The 16,705-nt window shown below is 51.8% G+C and overlaps 3 protein-coding genes across 3 annotated transcripts; 2 read left to right on the forward strand and 1 right to left on the reverse strand.

Annotated features, from left to right (window-relative positions):
• Nucleotides 1-847: 847 nt before the first annotated feature.
• On the reverse strand, nucleotides 848-4,182 carry TrAFT101_011733 (uncharacterized protein). Its single transcript, XM_024902712.2, has 3 exons — nucleotides 3,430-4,182; nucleotides 1,611-3,343; nucleotides 848-1,532 (listed from the first exon to the last, which is right to left on the reverse strand). Exons 1-3 carry the CDS (start codon nucleotides 3,670-3,672, stop codon nucleotides 1,421-1,423), a joined length of 2,088 nt encoding a protein of 695 aa, XP_024757840.1. The 5' UTR covers nucleotides 3,673-4,182; the 3' UTR covers nucleotides 848-1,420.
• A 2,110-nt stretch (nucleotides 4,183-6,292) lies between these two features.
• Nucleotides 6,293-10,330, forward strand: TrAFT101_011734 (uncharacterized protein). The gene has a single exon (XM_024900852.2). It carries the CDS (start codon nucleotides 6,868-6,870, stop codon nucleotides 8,854-8,856), a length of 1,989 nt encoding a protein of 662 aa, XP_024757838.2. The 5' UTR covers nucleotides 6,293-6,867; the 3' UTR covers nucleotides 8,857-10,330.
• Nucleotides 10,331-10,630: 300 nt separating this feature from the next.
• On the forward strand, nucleotides 10,631-14,374 carry TrAFT101_011735 (uncharacterized protein). Its single transcript, XM_024910105.2, has 3 exons — nucleotides 10,631-12,193; nucleotides 12,264-12,425; nucleotides 12,513-14,374. The coding sequence occupies exons 1-3, from the start codon at nucleotides 11,923-11,925 to the stop codon at nucleotides 13,547-13,549; spliced, it is 1,470 nt and encodes a 489-aa protein (XP_024757837.1). The 5' UTR covers nucleotides 10,631-11,922; the 3' UTR covers nucleotides 13,550-14,374.
• Nucleotides 14,375-16,705: the final 2,331 nt, after the last annotated feature.

A 16,705-nucleotide genomic window follows, 5' to 3' on the forward strand; every position in this document is an offset into this window, starting at 1 on the left:
TGTCGGGAACTTGCGTTTGTGACTGCGGACGAGGGTGCTTGGGCGGTTACTTACGTACTTGGGAGAAGAGCTTTGAGCTATCCATAAGACCCAGAGGCCGTGCTATTTTATACGTGTACGCGGAAAATCCACTCCTATTCCGTTCACCAAATAATATACTGTACATACGCAGGCGAGCAGATCTACTTGACTAGCTTTTCTACTAAGAGAGCTTGCCGAGACATGATTTACACATTAAACATGCTCCCGCAATCTATCCACTGTTATAGATGACAGTACTACAAACTGCCGCTTTATAAGCTCTTGGATCTGACAATTTACCTACTCATATATGTCTTACTTGCATTTCTACTTCTACCTACGGAGTACCTGTAGCTGTACCTGCACAAAGCCGGCATGGCTTCCTTCCAGGGTACGCCTCTCGGCACATTTCCTCACTCTTCGTATTTATCCCTCTATCCCAATGGAGCAGTTCGCAGCAGATGATCTCGATGTCTAGCCAAATAACCCTGCACCGTTAGTCGTATAAGACGGGAACTTATTATAAGCGTGGTTTGCCTTGTATGGGCCAAATTTCATTTGCGAGCCGCGTACTAGGTATATATATGCGTATTTCCCTGCAAAGTTTGCCGTGCTGTCGTACCATTTTTTGCATGGCATGTTGCTTGGTAGGGGAAGTTATCTGTAAAATAGCAGTTAATACTGCTAGCAGCAGTACCGCCAAATATTTGTCTAGACGCCTTCCCATGGCCAGTTACCAAGCTCCGTGCTCGATACTACTTTGTTCTCCTATTGGGAAAGGCGAAGGCGAATAAAGCAACAAAGCGTTACATTTAATTGAAGCGTAGCTACTACTAACCAAATTACTAATGTACACACTGGCCGGGGATGGCTCCCCGAATCGGCAGCATCCTGTACCTGCGTGAGGCTTTTTTGGGGGGGGATATCCACAAGTGATGTTCTGATTAGAACGACGAGATGAAAAGTGATAGCGGCATACTACTGCTGCTTTGCACACACATCCGGCTTGGGGATATGCTAGCCCTTTTTTATCTTGTGTCAACAGGCTATGGATGGTGTGGGTGCTGCAGTAGAGAAAATACTAGTAGATGCATCTCATATATGATATCACGATCCACTTGAGATCTAGCTGCGTTTAACGTGTATCCTTTAGCAAAGCGATTCGACCGAGCAATTATTAACTAGCTTCTACATTGAGCTAGCTCAACACCCAAGGAACACATTAATCAAAACTTCATATATAATGCTTGTAGCTCGATTTCTTCATCATGGCATAATACTGCCCAAGCGCTATCCCGAGAGGGATTTCCACTATCCATATCCTGCTTTTTAATCTTTCATCCCTCCTCTTTTTGAATATATCTGTTTATCCAACATTACGCTTTTTTTCTATATCTCATTAATTGGCCTCTGCCCATTGCTTGAACCATTCCAGAGCCTCTGGGTTGGCCACGCTGGCGTTCGTCTTGACCGTCATGCCTGAAAGGATCTGCTTCACAGCAACTTCGATTCTATAACGGACAAAATGGATTAGCATTACTTTTCTTCGCTTTTCTGAGAGGGAAGGAAGGGACAGGAGGACTACAAACTTTTTACCATTGCCCGTCTTGGGAACACCGCCGCCACATTCCTCCACCACGCCCGGGACGTGACGGGGGCTGAGCTCGCTCTTAATCTTCTGCTTGATCCTGTTTCTCAAGTCATCGTCGAACTTGTGATCCGGCGTAGTGACCACAAAGAGGCACACCGTCTCGTCAGTGTCCGTGGCTCGTCGGCGCCCCACACAAACGGCATCTTCCACCTCGGCCGCGAAGAACCGAATCAGGATGTTGTAGATCTCGGCCGAGCCGAATCGCACGCCAGCAGGCTTCAGGACGCCGTCGGACCGTCCCAGCATCAGGAGACCGCCCGTCTTGGCGTCGGGGATCTTGACAAAATCGCCATGGTGCCATACCGCGCCCTTGACGCCGCAGACGTCCTCGAAGCGCTCAAAGTAGGCAGCCTTGTACTTGTCGTTGCCGCTGGCGCCAAAGAATGTCAGGGGCTGGCAGGGGAAAGGCTTGACGCAAACCAGGTCGCCGGGTTCTCCTGAGGGCACTTCTTCTCCGGTGACAGAGTCGACAACTCTGATGGCCATGCCGAGGCCGGCACACTGGATCTCGCCAACGCGCACGGGAAGCAGAGGGCAAGAGGCGCCGAACAGGGAGATGATGTCGGTGCCGCCGGTGATGGAGCCGAGATTAATGTTCTTGGGGAAGGCTTCGTAGACGAATGAGAAGGTGGATGGAGGCAGTGGTGATGCAGTGGAGTAGATGGCTTCAAGATGGGACAAGTCAATGCTAGGATCGCGAACAGGATAGACGCCGTTGGCCTCCAAGGCCGTGAGGTAGGCCGCTGAGGTGCCGAAGTGGGTAACTTTGAGATCTGATAGCACGCGGGGGATAGACATGTATGAGTTGGGTCGGAAGGGCGATCCCGAGTACAGGATCAACTTGGCTCCAGCAGCAAGCGCTCCGATGCTCCAATGCCACATCATCCAGGAAGTAGTTGTGTAGTAGAGCATGCTCGACGCAGGGGTCAGTGAGCAGTGCAGCACGTGCTCCTTCTTGTGCTGGATGAGTGTTCCCAAGGCTGTGTGAACAATGGCCTTGGGAAGGCCAGTGGTTCCGCTGGAGTAGAGGATGTAGAGTGGGTGTGATGGCGGCAGCTGCTCGAATCTGAGATTCTCTGAAGATGCGCTGGCGAGAAATGCCTGGTATTCAACAGCTTTGACCCCGTGAGCCTCAAGGTCCTCAATGCCAAGCTCGCCCTTGATGTTGTTGATGACAACGACCTGTTGCAAGCCCATCTTGCTAAGCGCCGCGACAATGTCCTTTGTCTTGGATGTGCTTGACCACTCCTTGCCATTGTAAACGGTACCGTTGTCGGCGAACAGGACACGAGGTCCAATCTGGCTCAGTCGATCCAGCACGGCAGAGACGCCGCTATCAGGGCTAATGCCCGTCCATATCGCGCCTATAGAAGCGGCAGCCAGCATTGCAATCACGGCCTCCACATGGTTAGACACATAACCGGCAACGATGTCATGGGGCTTCAGCCCTGCGGCGCGCAAGCCATTGGCGCATCGGCGGACAGCCTCACGCAGTTCACCCCAGGTAGTTGAGCGCAAATCGCCTGGGAGCTCGGTGGTGGTGATGACGGCGGTGGAGTTGGGGTCGAGAGGCTCTGGGGTGGGAGGAAATAGGAGGTTTTCGGCAAAGTTGAGAAGAGAGTCGGAGAAGAAGTCGGGGCGAGGAAACATGGGCGCATTAGGAGGTAGAACCTGTTCCAATGAAGAAGAAGCGCTGGTTAGTACGCAAATCCCATCATGGCTAATAGTAGAAGTTGCTATCTGGAGTTGTAACACACCGAAGAATGCGGCTTGGAGCTGACGATGCCGACAAACTGCCACACTTCGTCCCAGAACTGGGCAACGTTGTCGACGGACCACTTGTACAGGTCTGGGTAGCCATTAAGACGCAGATTGTGCTTCTCGTTCACAGTCTGCAGAAACTTCCACATGGGCGTGGAGGCAGGGTCTGGATGTCTCCAGAGCTCCTTTGCCGGCGCGACGCCTGGAATGGTGTCGTTGCGATCGATGGACTCCCCCATGGTGTATATGCCGTGAATAGCCCGCGAAGTCGAGTATGAAGATGAAGAAGAGAGAGTCAAGCGAAAGAAGGGGAAAGAGGGAAGTTGATTGGGGTCCTTTTCTCGATCTCTTCCTCTCCCACAACAGAAATTCAATCTGAACAAATAGTCTATCCGGATTCAGGGACCAAAAATCGGTTGGGGTTTATCGCGGATGGCACTTGGCCCAATGCCGAATCGGCTTCGATTGCGCACCTCCATCTTAGCCGTTACAACCCGCGGGCAGCCCTCGGGTCTAAATCTGGCATGGACGAGATGGCTAGAGGGAGAGGCTGCGGCTGTTGAGAAGGTGAGGAGGGCTGTGGCTGGAGGGTGTGGCTGGAGACCGAGGCAGGAAGCAGTGTGGCTAACCGAGCACGTCCATGTGGCTGTGCAAGAAGAGAGATGGAGAGTGTGTGGCTGGTGCAGCCCGATTGACTTTGTTGACGAGCGAAGCGAAGGCGTGGAGCATGTGATGGCTTTAGAGATGGAATCACCCCATGTGCTTGTAAGCTTTGATCTAGCGGAATGCAGAAGTGCCGAGGACCAAAAAAAGTGGCTCATGTCCAATCTTTTCTTTTTCTGTCGTTTTTTTTTGGAGTGAGGCTAGAAGTTTGCACGAAGACAGACTTTTTTTTTTATTGCCGTAGCTACAAAGTATGGACTCTACTACTTCGCACTACTGTAGGTGGTCGCTTGGCAAATACTGCTCAGGTGAGATGATGATGCATCATCCAAGTGCGCCGAAGTACATTGTGAATACTAGCTCGCAACAACAATAACTCTCCGCCCCAACTCCATGGCTGCAGGGTAACCCGTACGGGTACGCGTACAGTACAAGAGCTGTAGTTGCGGAGGAGCAATTCCGTGTATTCCGTTGGCACGAGATAACAGTGAGACACCTGCCCCCACTGTCTGGAGTGGGATAGGCACTGTTCGTTTACACAAGGTCCTTGCGTCTTATTTAAAATGAAGAAAGGATCGTCGATGTCAGTGCCAACCCAAAAAAGTTTAAAATGAAGAGGCAAAAAGAGAGAGAGAGAGAGAGACAGAAGAAAGAGAGGGCCCCTTCTATGCTGTATCTCGTTTGTCCGTTCTACGGCAGCAAGAGAAATGGAGAGCAACAGTTTAGAGGCACATATACAATACGCACACATAGAGAAAGGCTGCAGCCAGTAGTAATAACACACGCCCGGCTTCCTCGGAGAGTTTCAGCGACCGCAAACCCGCCCAGCTGGCAATAGTTTGTAGTGGCTGCCAACAGCTCGCAGCTCGCAGAGCTATCAGCCCTTTTTCTTTCCCGCCACCACGCCGCCCCCTTTCCGAGCGATAGAGAGGGCTGCGAAATGTCATCACGCGGTTACCCCCTTGCAGATCTCGACGTCGTGCGACGAGAGCTGCCAAGAGCTCTCCAGTGCGTGTAGGATTTTGCACCTCAGTGCTACAGCAGTTGCATGCCTGTGTATACAGCGCTGCATCATTGTTGGCACTCAGTACCATGTACAGTATTGACTCGCAACGTGAACCCGAGCAGACGCGGGACGAACAATGATGTATTTTCTTGCCGTGATGCCGATTAATGGCAACTTCCGGGTTCACAGGACTGCAATTGCAGCGTTTTGTCGAGCAGTATTTCGCTCGAATGACCTCATCTCAATGCACGAAGCAATGCCGGAGAAGGCTCGCGATTCGATTGTCTTGTCAGCCCCGGGGGATCCGATGCCATAACCGACAACCTGCTAACCGATAGCCTGCTGGCCCATGTCTGCCGAGAGCATGAGCTGCGTGAGTCTGGTACTCGCTGGCAGAACCACTGGTGCGCCGGTACTTGCACTGGTGCTTGCAGCGGGCGTCGCCGCGTTACGTCCGGCCCATCAGGCGCCCAGAAATCGACCTGAAGGGCCTGTAGACAGCGGAACAGGCCCAAATTAACAGCCCCATGGCCCAGGCTAGGCGCCCACTTTTGCTGGCCAGAGGCCCCTGTCTGGCCGCTCCTGAATTCCGACTTGGCTGATTTTGACCGACCCGACGACGCTACGCTCTTGGCCGCAGCGCGCCGCAGTTCCGTAGCCCCAGTGTTTTGGCAGCAGACAGACGAGGAAAACGGAGCAGAAGCGAGAAAAAAAAGGTGTTGACGGCGCACGCAGAAAAAACCCGGACGGTGTCGCAGCCCCGACGGCGTGGCTTATGAGCGCCTGTTTTTGAGCCCTCCCTCTGCTGGCCGTGGCCGAGCACTGCGCTGCCGCCGTCTCATTGGTCTCAGTGGCCCTCTGCCAGAGACCCCCTTTCGCCAATTCATCTTACCTTATCGTCCAGCCCAGCCGAAACATCCCCCCAGAGCCAAAACCTGCCTTCTTCAACCTGCTTTGCTTTGCTCTTCCCGGCTGCCATCGTGGACCTTTTATCTCGCAGTCTCCCCCCTCGCGTGGTGTCCTTGTGCTCTCAGAGTCGGATCTCCACTGGAGGATTGGCCTGCCACGACATCGCTGCGTCGACATCCGGGGCTGTGCTGGACCCCAAGCGTCGATCGATCGAGCCGAGTCGAGGCAAAACAGAGTTAAATCGCCATCACAGGCGAGCAGCTCAGCAGCAGCATCGTTCGCTGCCGGCGTCAATTACGGACTGGTAAGTCTCCATTGCGTTGATGTTCTGCGTGTGTGCCCTTCAACCCCAGCCCCAGCCAAAAACCCTCGTGATATCGGGCTTTGGGCCACTTGCACCTCTCTTCCCACAGCTCCCCTCATGCGGACGTGCAATATACCTGCAACTGTCTCCAGCTGAAAGCTTGTTTGGGGCTTCATCAGACGCCTTTCCTGCTGCGGATGTCTAATGCTGGTGGCGCTGCTAAGCAAGGCTTAAAAGCGTATGTGGCCACACCGCATCGCGCCGTAACTTTGGTGCTCGTCGCGGTCGCTGCCGAAGCAGTGGATGGCAAGGGAAAGATAAAGTAAAATTAAAACAACGAGCCAAAAGCTTCCACCACCCCCATTTCCACACCCGCAATACGCTTGCATCATCGCCGAGATCTTGTTTCGTTCCCATTGGCCGCTCAAGCTAACCCGTCTCGATTTTTTCCTCTGCCAGACGCCTAGCCCCAGAAAGCCTTGTTCTGGGCCTGCCGACCTTTCCATCCAACCACGCGAGTTGGATCTGTCTGGTTAAAACCTCGCGGAGATCATGCCGCGACGGCTTGCAAACCCCTTCTCCTCTACCCAGTCTGCTATGTCAGCATCCGAGAAGACTGGCGAAAGACGTCTCTCGTCCTCCAAGACCAACCGACTGAGCCAGCTGTTCTCATCCAGCCCAAAGTCCAAGGACCAGTCGCCTCTCGCCGCCATGCATCAAAGCCAGATGAACAACACCATCTCGCCGTCGACGGTGTCGCTGCCCACCATTTCCCTGTCCACCGCGACTGGGGAGCCCAACAACGTCGAGCCAGCCAAGATGCTGTTCAAGCCTCAATCGGCCGAGGAGCAGGAGCATCGACGACGCACCGAGGCCCAGTTTGGACCTCTGCTTGACCCATCCCACCGCTATGTTAGCAAGTCGAATGGCGAAGAGTTCAAGGAGCCGATTGAGGACATGCCCCCCTACTTCTTTCTCTTGACCACCTACATAAGCTATCTCCTCTTGATCATCTTTGGCCATTGTCGCGATTACTTTGGCAAACGTTTTGGCGATAAAAAGCGCTACAATGCCCTCAAAGTGCGAAACGGGCTTGCGCCTCTCACTGATGATTTCGACAGCTTCTACACCCGACGCTTGAAAGGCCGTCTGGATGACTGCTTTGCTCGACCTACTTTTGGTGTTCCCGGCCGCTTCATCACTCTCAAGGAACGTACGGCAGACAGGCTTAACCGCCACTATCACTACACTGGTAACCACATTGAGACGCTCAACGTGAGTTCGTACAACTATCTCGGCTTTGCTCAATCCGAGGGTCCCTGTGCCGACGCTGTCGATGAATGTGTCAAGAAGTACGGCGTTACCGCTGCAAGCCCCCGTGGTGACAGCGGCACTTCCGACTTGGCCCTTGAAGTCGAGCGCGAAGTTGCGGCCTTTGTTGGAAAGCCAGATGCCATGGTCTTCTCTATGGGTTATGTTACCAACTCCAGTACTTTCCCTGCTCTCGTGTCCAAAGGCTGCCTGATCATCTCTGACGAACTGAACCACGCCTCCATCCGTGTCGGTGCTCGTCTCAGTGGCGCCGTCATCCAGTCGTTCAAGCATAACGATATGACCGCTCTGGAGCGTGTTCTTCGTGAAGCCATCTCTCAGGGCCAGCCAAGGACTCACCGCCCCTGGAAGAAGATTCTTGTCGTTGTCGAAGGTCTCTACTCTATGGAAGGTACCATGGTTAATCTACCCGCAATTGTGGCCCTCAAGCACAAGTACAAGTTCTACTTGTACGTTGACGAAGCCCACTCCATCGGTGCCCTAGGACCCCGTGGCCGTGGTGTCTGTGATTACTTTGGCATTGACACCTCGGAGGTTGACATCCTTATGGGTACTCTGACCAAGTCGTTTGGCGCCAATGGAGGCTACATTGCGGCTGAGAAGCACATCATTGACAAGCTCCGTGCCACTAATGTCTGCTCAATCTACGGCGAAGCTCCTTCTCCTTTTGTCCTCATGCAGATTCTTACTTCGATCAAGCTGATTAACGGCGAGATTTGCCCTGGAGAGGGCGAGGAGCGCCTCCAGCGAATCGCCTTCAACTCCCGCTATCTTCGTCTTGGACTCAAGCGTCTTGGCTTGATCGTTGCTGGCTCTGATGACTCTCCCATTATCCCCGTCCTCCTGTACAACCCCGGAAAGATGCCTGCCTTCAGCCGCGAAATGCTCAAGCGCAAAATCTCCGTCGTCATTGTTGGTTACCCGGCTACCCCGCTCATCAGCTCGCGTGCCCGCTTCTGCATCTCTGCCGCTCACAACAAGGATGATCTTGACCGAATGATCAGGGCCTGTGATGAGGTTGGCGACATGCTTCAGCTCAAGTTCTCATCAGGCATTGCCGGCGGCTTGGAGCCACTGCCTGCTGGTGTGGCACCAGAAAATGAGGCTGAGTGGAGGAAGGCCAACAACGTCCCCATCAAGCCTCCTCGATGGGATGTTGAGGAGGTCATTCGACGAGGCGCCGCCGATTGCAAGCTTCCTCTGCGATAAACGCCACATTGTTTTTTTTTTAATACTGTCAACTTTTCTTTTTATTAGTGAGCAGCTCATGTTGTCTCTTCTCTTGATAAAAGAAGATATCGCATAGAACGGGTAAAAAACCAAACTATGGCCCGGTGTTTGAGGCGTAAAGTGTTGAGCTATTCATGAGAGATTTACACACAACACCTTGTTTAAACAAGAAAGAAAAAAACGCAAAACTTATAATAATGTTCGACTAATGGGGCTTCACGGTCATCCAGAGTATTACGATTATCTCTGATTTGATGTCAGCCATACTTCTACTACTATATAATTAATTAATGTGATCAATGCCTGACAGAAAGCGCCATGAATGTGAGAATTACAGATGGCCATGAGTGCAGGGCGAGGTTGATTACCTCTTTTGCTTGACGCTGGGATGGGGCTCGGGTGCCAATGCCTTTTTTTGAATTTGCTGCTTCAGACAGTTCGAATTAGGTTGGGCATAGTTCGGGTGGAATCACAGGATATATACGGCGGATTAGGTATTAAATGGGACGAGAGGAAACTTGACTAGGTAAATGTAAATAAGAGAGAAAGAGAGAGAGTGAGAGAGAGTTGTAAGCTCCGTTCAGACAATGTTTCTCTTTTAAAGACTATGTAATGAAGCTGGAACGTTGGAAGAAGAAACGACTTGGCTAATCCTTTTCATTTTAATATCGCTGCTCTTTTTGTTCTCCTGTACTCTTTGATGTGTCAGGTTGCGGGTTGGGAAGAAGCCGGGAAAAAAAAAAGAGAGAAGGGTAATCTGTCATTTTGTGATTTGTGATGTGCCTTGAAGCGACATTCCCTTTGCTTCTTATCAGGTCCGTCCCACGGGATGGGGGATGGGGGATGGGGGATGGGGGATGGGGGATGGATTTGGGTTAGCGAATTTGCTCTTGGCCATACATAGCATGAACCCATGTTCGTATTTCTAGTATCCAATGGGCTTAGTACGGCGCAGCATCGAGAAATTGTCCTAATGCGATTTCTGCAGCTTTATTAATAGCAGTAGTATTCCGTATTAGCGAGTAAACCGCCTGCTCCCCCCTAGGACGAAAATAACAAGGGAAAGAGAACAGGACGGGAGGTATGTAAAACTGAAACGCAAGAGGGGTTTTAGCTTTTTCTTGGTATATACGAGCTTTTTTCTTCTTATTTTTGGTGTTTCATGATGAGGGGTGGTTGGGGGTGAAACGTGTTTGAGGTATGAGATGTTGTTTCTGGCTTGTTCTTCTGGGGGCTCGGAATTCAGCACTGAACTACGAATGTTTATGCTTATGTTGGGTGTCGGAAAAGAGGCAAGGTGGATGTCGTTTAGTCATGTACGAAGTATAATACGAGGTTTCTCACCAATATGTAAAACACGTCTAGACGATGGGTAGGATAGGACAGGATAGGATAGGAGGAGAGGGCGCTGCAAGGGGGTGGTGGTGGTGGTGGTGGTGGTGGTGAGAGCTGGCTTCTTTTCTCCCTTGCATACGGCACATGCAAGGGAAAGGCAAATGTGAATTTTGTTGCTTTCTTTGCTACTATCCATCAATCGTGATTCGCTTGCTGTTCAGTGTAGACAGGGGAGATGCGCCGAGGCAAGGGAGAGGGAGTGAGGCTGTATCGAGATGGTGGCGAGTTAGCTGTCGATGCTGAGGCTGATAGCTCTACTGCGTAGTGGCTGGATGTGCTGGTAGCTCTCTTTATATGCAGACAGGAGGCTCAATTGATACAACAGAGCGAGTGCTGAGCTGCAGTATGCTGTTGACAATATCGACGTTTATGTAGCCACAGCACAGCTCACCTTCTCCTTGATCCTGCCTGCACCTACTTTGCAGTCCACCTCTGGGCCAAAATACAGTGGCCTGACTGGAATCATCGCAATGCGACCTTGGCGCTCGGGTGAGTCAGGTCCCGTGGCATGACGGTAGCACTGCGACGCTCAGCTGTGCCTTTCTCTGCATCCGCGCATCGTTGCCGCAGACCGGCCGTGTTATCTACAGTGCATCAAATCATTCGTGCCCTTTTCTTCTTTCCCCTTCTGCTCAGCCACAGAAAACAGGAGGTTGTTGATGTGGGGGACTAGGCCTCGTGCGGCTAGCGGCGCGCATTGCCCTGGCTCATTAAAAACGGCTGCTTGGAATAGAAACGGCGTTGCAGGTGCCAGGCCGCGGCGGCGTTATGGGCAGTTACAAGCTCTGCCTTATAGTGGACTCCAGGCGGCTAGCAGCAGCCCCAGGGCCCTTTTCCCTCGCGCGGTGGCCGCTGGCGCCGCGTACCTGTACAAGGCCCTGGGCGAGGCCCGGCGGCGGAGACGGCGGACGAGCGCCTGTTTCTGCAGCGCCGCCGCGTGCCCGCCGCTGGCCTGCTGCTGCCTGTGCGCCAGCCGCGCTGGTACCGGTACCTGCGGCCCTGCTGTGCCTGTGTCGGCGCCCGCACCTGTGCCTGTCGGCTGGCATTTATTGGCCGAGATTTGACACTCGGGCTTGTTGCGAAAGTCCAACGCGAGGTTTCGTCTCGTTCCTTGCCTTGCTGCCCCTCCTCGCAGCTTCCAAGCGACGATCGACCGAGAGCCAGACGAGGCTTGTTTCTGGTTTTGCGTGCTTCTTCTCTTCGCACATCGCTGCTGGCTTGGCCGAGCGGATTTTCGTCGTCCTCTTCTGCCTTCTTCCTGGCCCAGCCGCTGCTGACCCTGTCCACACCCATCGATCAATTAATTAGCCGCCCGCTGGCGCTTCTGGTCGCCTCCGCACGCCCTGCTCGCCTCTCGTGGTGCCTCAATTCCTGCCTACACAGCCCGCATTCCCCTGAAGCGAAGCTCGACGCCGCGAAAACAACCATCCGTCTCCAATCAAATCGCGTTTGCTATCGGATACTGTGTCGGCCAAGGGGAAAAAAAAAGGCGGTTGACGGGAGAAGAGAGAGAGAGAGAGAGAGAGAGAGAGAGAGACAGAAAGAGCAAGGAAATAGGGGAGGACACTGCGCCTGCAAGAGGGAAACAAACGAGCGAGCGAGAAAGAGGCGCTGGCCACGGACCTCCCGCTGCCGCGGCGTCTCCCCAAGATGATGAGCTTTGAAGGAGGCACGGGCTACGCCGAGTCGGATGCTGACGATGAGTATGAGCATCTGGGCGACCACTCGCCCGTAGGCGACTCCGAGACATCTCCCATAGGCTCTGAGCTGTCGACGTCTGCAGAGCACACGCCCACGACATACGGCCACCGAAGCAGCATGGACCGTCTGCCCGAGACCATCGTCACGGATTGGACGGCGGAGGAGTGCGCCGACTTTATCAGCGCCATCGGGCTGCCGCAGTATGCCGACACATTTCTAGGTATGTTTTTGACGGCAACAGGATGCAAGGCTGGGAGGACATTTCGCTGATCGTGGGCGTGTATTTACAGAAAACGATATTGTTGGCGAGGCCCTGGTTGCCCTGCTGCATGACGATCTCAAGAGCATGGGCATCGCTAGTGTTGGTCACCGTCTGACGATCCTCAAGAGCGTCTACGACGTCAAAAAGGCTCAGGATATCCCAATTGAGAGCGACCAATATCTGCCGCTCTGTAAGCCCTCCCCGAATTCCTGCTTTTCCGCATATACCAGGACTGGTTGGCTGACTTTTGCTTTTTTTCCTTTGATGAAATTTGTAGCCGCCGATGCCGAAGCTCAATATGCTACTGCAACACTCAAAGATATCAAGCGTCTAGTGGACCAGCTCCGGTTGCGAGACGAACGGATGAGCCTGCTAGAGCAAGACTTGCGGCGGATGAACGAAGATTTCAAGCGTCTTAGAGAAGATATGCTGCCGGCACTGCGGCTCGTCAAAGATGCCCAGCACCCACTACCAAATGTCAGCGGCCCCGGCCAAGGATACGCATACGAATCCACCCTCTCTCCGCCCGCGCCGACACCGCCCGGAGCCCAGCCTGGCGACAAAGGAATCAAGCGACAGTATTCCCAGCGACGAATCTTGATTGGGGCGACGCCCAAGAACAACTCACCGACGCAAGCCACACACGATCAGCGAATGATGTCGGAACAGACGCTGGATCCGTCCAGCGCAGCGGAGAGAGCGGTCATGTCGTCGTCGCACCTGGCGGCCATGAATGGTGGCAGCCAATCTGCCTCGGCTACAAATTATGCTTCGGCGTCAAGCTACCCTTGGCCAGCCGTACCATCGCCTACATCGCCGCAGAATCACCTGAGCGGAACCACTCTGGGATCTCGGTCTTACAACTCGACTACCACCCCTTCCGTAAGGACGACATTTGTCGATTCAGACCTCAACTACAACTCACGAGATAACAAGATCGCGGGCTCCGGGTCGATTCGACGTCGCGAAACGCCCGTTCCCGAGACGCCAGGCTCAAATAGCTCTGTCGAAATCTTCAAGTCGTTCAGGGTGGAAATGGACGACCCGTGTCACAAGGTGCTACCGGCCGCGCTGAAGAAGTATCAAATCAATGCGCCTTGGGACCAGTATGCCCTTTATATTGTCTACGGCGACCAGGAGCGTTGTCTCGGCATGGATGAGAAGCCCCTGATCCTGTTTAAGCAGCTGGATAAGGAGGGCAAGAAGCCCATGTTTATGCTGCGCAAGATAAATAGCGCCCAGATAGATGGTGGTATGGGGATGGATCCGGCCAGAGGAGCTACGCCATATGATCCGCCGGGAGGCATCATCTGAAGAGAAGACAAACACTCGACTACTACTCACACACTTTTTTTTTCTTTTAATATCCGCCAACAGGGCCTCCTTTTTGGAACCTGGATGATTAGGCGATATATATATATATATATTCGGGGCGCATTATGGAGTTGGTCGGAAAATGGGAGAAAATCTGGCCGCGGCGAAAGCGAGGAAGGAATAGAGAGGATTTGCCTAGTCATTCTCTGCAGCCTACTTGGGTAGGCTGCAAGCCCGTGTAAGGGCGGCTGGTCTACGCTTGGGTGGTTGATGAATGAAGTCAAAAGACGTGCTTCTGCCCATTACTCGCCCGGCGTGGTTGACGACTGTTGCACCGGCAAGCGCCCAAGGGTCAAAGGGGTGACATCATGATGCTTCAGCATAATGGGCCTGTGACATTGAAGGTAATGCGGAGACTTGAAACCAGGTGAATGGGCTATAATGGAGGATTCGGCCGACAGAGTTCCTAGTCTGGAACTCTTCATTCTACAGGGTCATGTTGACACAAGTGTATTTGGGCGAGAATTTTGTGTTTTTGTTTTTGAATATACTGGGCACTTACGCACAGATATACACATTCGGAGGAAAGGAGGGATAAGGGGGGGGAAACAAACAAACATGGTGGAATACTTTATTTTGGTGTACAATAGCAGATTTGGGAAAAAATATGGAAGGGCTAAGGGGGATGTGGATGTGTCTTTTTTAATTATTTCTTTCCCTCTTATGAGTGTGTGGATTGTGGATGAAGATGTGAAATGCGAATGTGAATGGGGGTGTGAATGTGTGAATGAGCATTTGGGGAGCATGTATTAGTAGCGTGATTATGTTAATACTATGTATTGTCATTTTTTTTTTTCTTTGCACCTATTCGAATTTGCTTTTGGTTTTATTGTACTTCTTGAGCAGTGCTTATTGTTTGAGCGAGGGGAGCGTAGGAATGGAAAATTTGTTCTTTAAAGGGGGTTGATGTGAATGGTGAGATGAGGAGAGGAGGAAGATGGGCGCGAAGCTGCTATTGATGATGATGGGGATAAGAGGAGGTTACTAATAACAAATAACAAAAAGGGAAAAAAAAAAAAAAAGGAACAACTATAGGTTCTATACTTTTGTAAAGGTTTAAAATAGGCTGTGAAAAGAAAGAAATAGGAGTTATAGTAGGATCAAATCTTTTTGCGTAAAGGAATCTATAATGGACTAGGAGTAGCCGTAGTTTTGATATATATATTTTTTTATAGATTCAGAATATTTATTTATTATGAAAAAGTGTCATTATGGTTGTGCAATGTTAGTTTGGAGATGTAAGTGGATTTGACCGGCTGCGAGTAATGACATAGCACTGGTAGGATATTACCCAAAGATGCTGATAGTTGACGGAGAATGTATTGGCTTAGGGCGTATCCGTATATTTGCAGGATTCGAGGCTCCATGTAGCTGTAGCGTGGTTATTGGATGGTGGAGATTATTGAATCGAGGAGCATCACTTGCTAAGCTGCCTCGTGAGAGCATCTCAGCTGGTAATGGCTTTAATTACTAGTTCGAGGCGTTGCTTTATAAGCCGTGAATGACATATTCCTTATCTAGACCGAATGATGATCTCCGTATGAAAGGAGGGGAGGGGGATGTTGATTGAGTTACGGGATGCTGTGCCGTAATCGGATCTCTGTCTTGGTAAAAGCTTGGGGGGCTGGATGGCCACATGGGGTAGGAAATGGAGAGGAGGAGAGCTAGGATTTAGAGTTGAGCGATGTTTTAGCTGGTGTCGAGCTACTAACTAGCGATGGTGAAGTTAGTACTAGATGGATGGATGGAAGTTGTGTGTATATACGTATATAGTTTGGGTGGGACACCGAGACTAAATGCTCATAGCTTGAATGATTTCTTGGCGGGCGTTGCTTTGCGGAGATTCACGCGTGGATTGGGGGGATTTTGATATGCTGGAATAAATTGGGATATACCTACATAGGCAAAAGCTGCCCTGTTGTATATGTATATGTATATGTGTGTGTTGTCTTGGGCCCTTGACTGGTGGGGCGGAAACGAGGAATACGGGCTGACAGGAACCTGGGCTGGAGAAAGTCGTAAGTTTGAATGGGCTGGGCTGGCTAGGCTATGATACCCGCAGAGCAGATTGCGTACACCGTTGTGCGTACACCGTCTTGCGTAAACACGAAGGATATGGCTTTGGTAGCTTAGCTGGCATGCGGATTGATCAGTAGGATAGCTTTTCTCTCAAGGTGTACGACGCTTTATAATTTGGGTGCGGGCGAGCTAGGTCCCCTGAGTCGCGAGGTGCTTATGTGAGAAGGGGAGCTGTCTTTTTTCTTCTTTTTTCCTGATCAGTCCATGGCAGCTTTTTGCTGGAAATAGATATCAGTCGGTCAAAGTAAAATGTGTGGCTTGCGTCAGGCAGATGGGCTTTTTTTAATCTGATGCTGCGCTTGAAGAAGCGTTGCTTGGTCATTCTTCCACGCCTTATGCAGTACATGTATGTAGTAGTTATTCCGAGTTATAGGCACAAAATGCGGCTTTGAGTCACGTAGTTGGCGGCGGCTCACGGCACTTGGGTCTATTACAAATGGAAGCCGAAGAGGATTGTATCATCAACTGTTTTTGATCGGCTTTGCCGTCATCGATTGCCGCTGTCACCTTGACGGCTGCCGCACCCAGCAGTATGTATGTATGTGGGATCGGTGCTGCAGCGCGGCTTCGGCTTCGGCTCACCCACAATTTTTTCTCATTCTGCTACTACATACTAGCACCAACACAGCAACAAGACGTACTCCGTATTAGCTCGTCTACATTGGCAGGAAAAGAAAAGAAACGTTTGCCTATCCCGCTTCTCCACAGCAGCAAGCCACATTTTCAAACGACGTTTGCACTACCGGTTGAGTCATATCACCGCCGGGGGGGCTTTCAAGGTCCCCACTGAGCGTGAATAGAAGGGGAGGCGTCCAATCGCAGGGCGGCGGGCGTAGAGCTGGTTTGCGCTGGCTGGTGACCTGGACACGCGCGGATGAAAGTTTGTGACGTGCTTATGCCTTTTGGGATGGGCGTTTTTGGGGCCTGACTGTTGTGTGCTGTGTTAGTCGTTCTGGTGCGTGCAAGCGAATTCCTTTGCTTCGTTCGGGGGGCTCGTTTTCCTCGGGTTCGAAGAGT

Source organism: Trichoderma asperellum, chromosome 7 (genome assembly GCF_020647865.1).
Source record: "Trichoderma asperellum chromosome 7, complete sequence".
Taxonomy (NCBI): Eukaryota; Fungi; Ascomycota; class Sordariomycetes; order Hypocreales; family Hypocreaceae; genus Trichoderma; species Trichoderma asperellum.

Bases quoted from the DNA above. Each gene is read 5' to 3' on its own strand.
- TrAFT101_011733 (XM_024902712.2), bottom strand. From the start codon at position 3,672: ATGGGGGAGTCCATCGATCGCAACGACACCATTCCAGGCGTCGCGCCG. The intron at 3,344-3,429 runs GTGTGTTACAAC...TCATTGGAACAG, and splicing joins GCTCCAAGCCGCATTCTTCG to GTTCTACCTCCTAATGCGCC. The intron at 1,533-1,610 runs GTTTGTAGTCCT...TGTCCGTTATAG, and splicing joins AAGACGGGCAATGGTAAAAA to AATCGAAGTTGCTGTGAAGC.
- TrAFT101_011734 (XM_024900852.2), top strand. From the start codon at position 6,868: ATGCCGCGACGGCTTGCAAACCCCTTCTCCTCTACCCAGTCTGCTATG.
- TrAFT101_011735 (XM_024910105.2), top strand. From the start codon at position 11,923: ATGATGAGCTTTGAAGGAGGCACGGGCTACGCCGAGTCGGATGCTGAC. The intron at 12,194-12,263 runs GTATGTTTTTGA...GTGTATTTACAG, and splicing joins GTATGCCGACACATTTCTAG to AAAACGATATTGTTGGCGAG. The intron at 12,426-12,512 runs GTAAGCCCTCCC...TGAAATTTGTAG, and splicing joins CGACCAATATCTGCCGCTCT to CCGCCGATGCCGAAGCTCAA.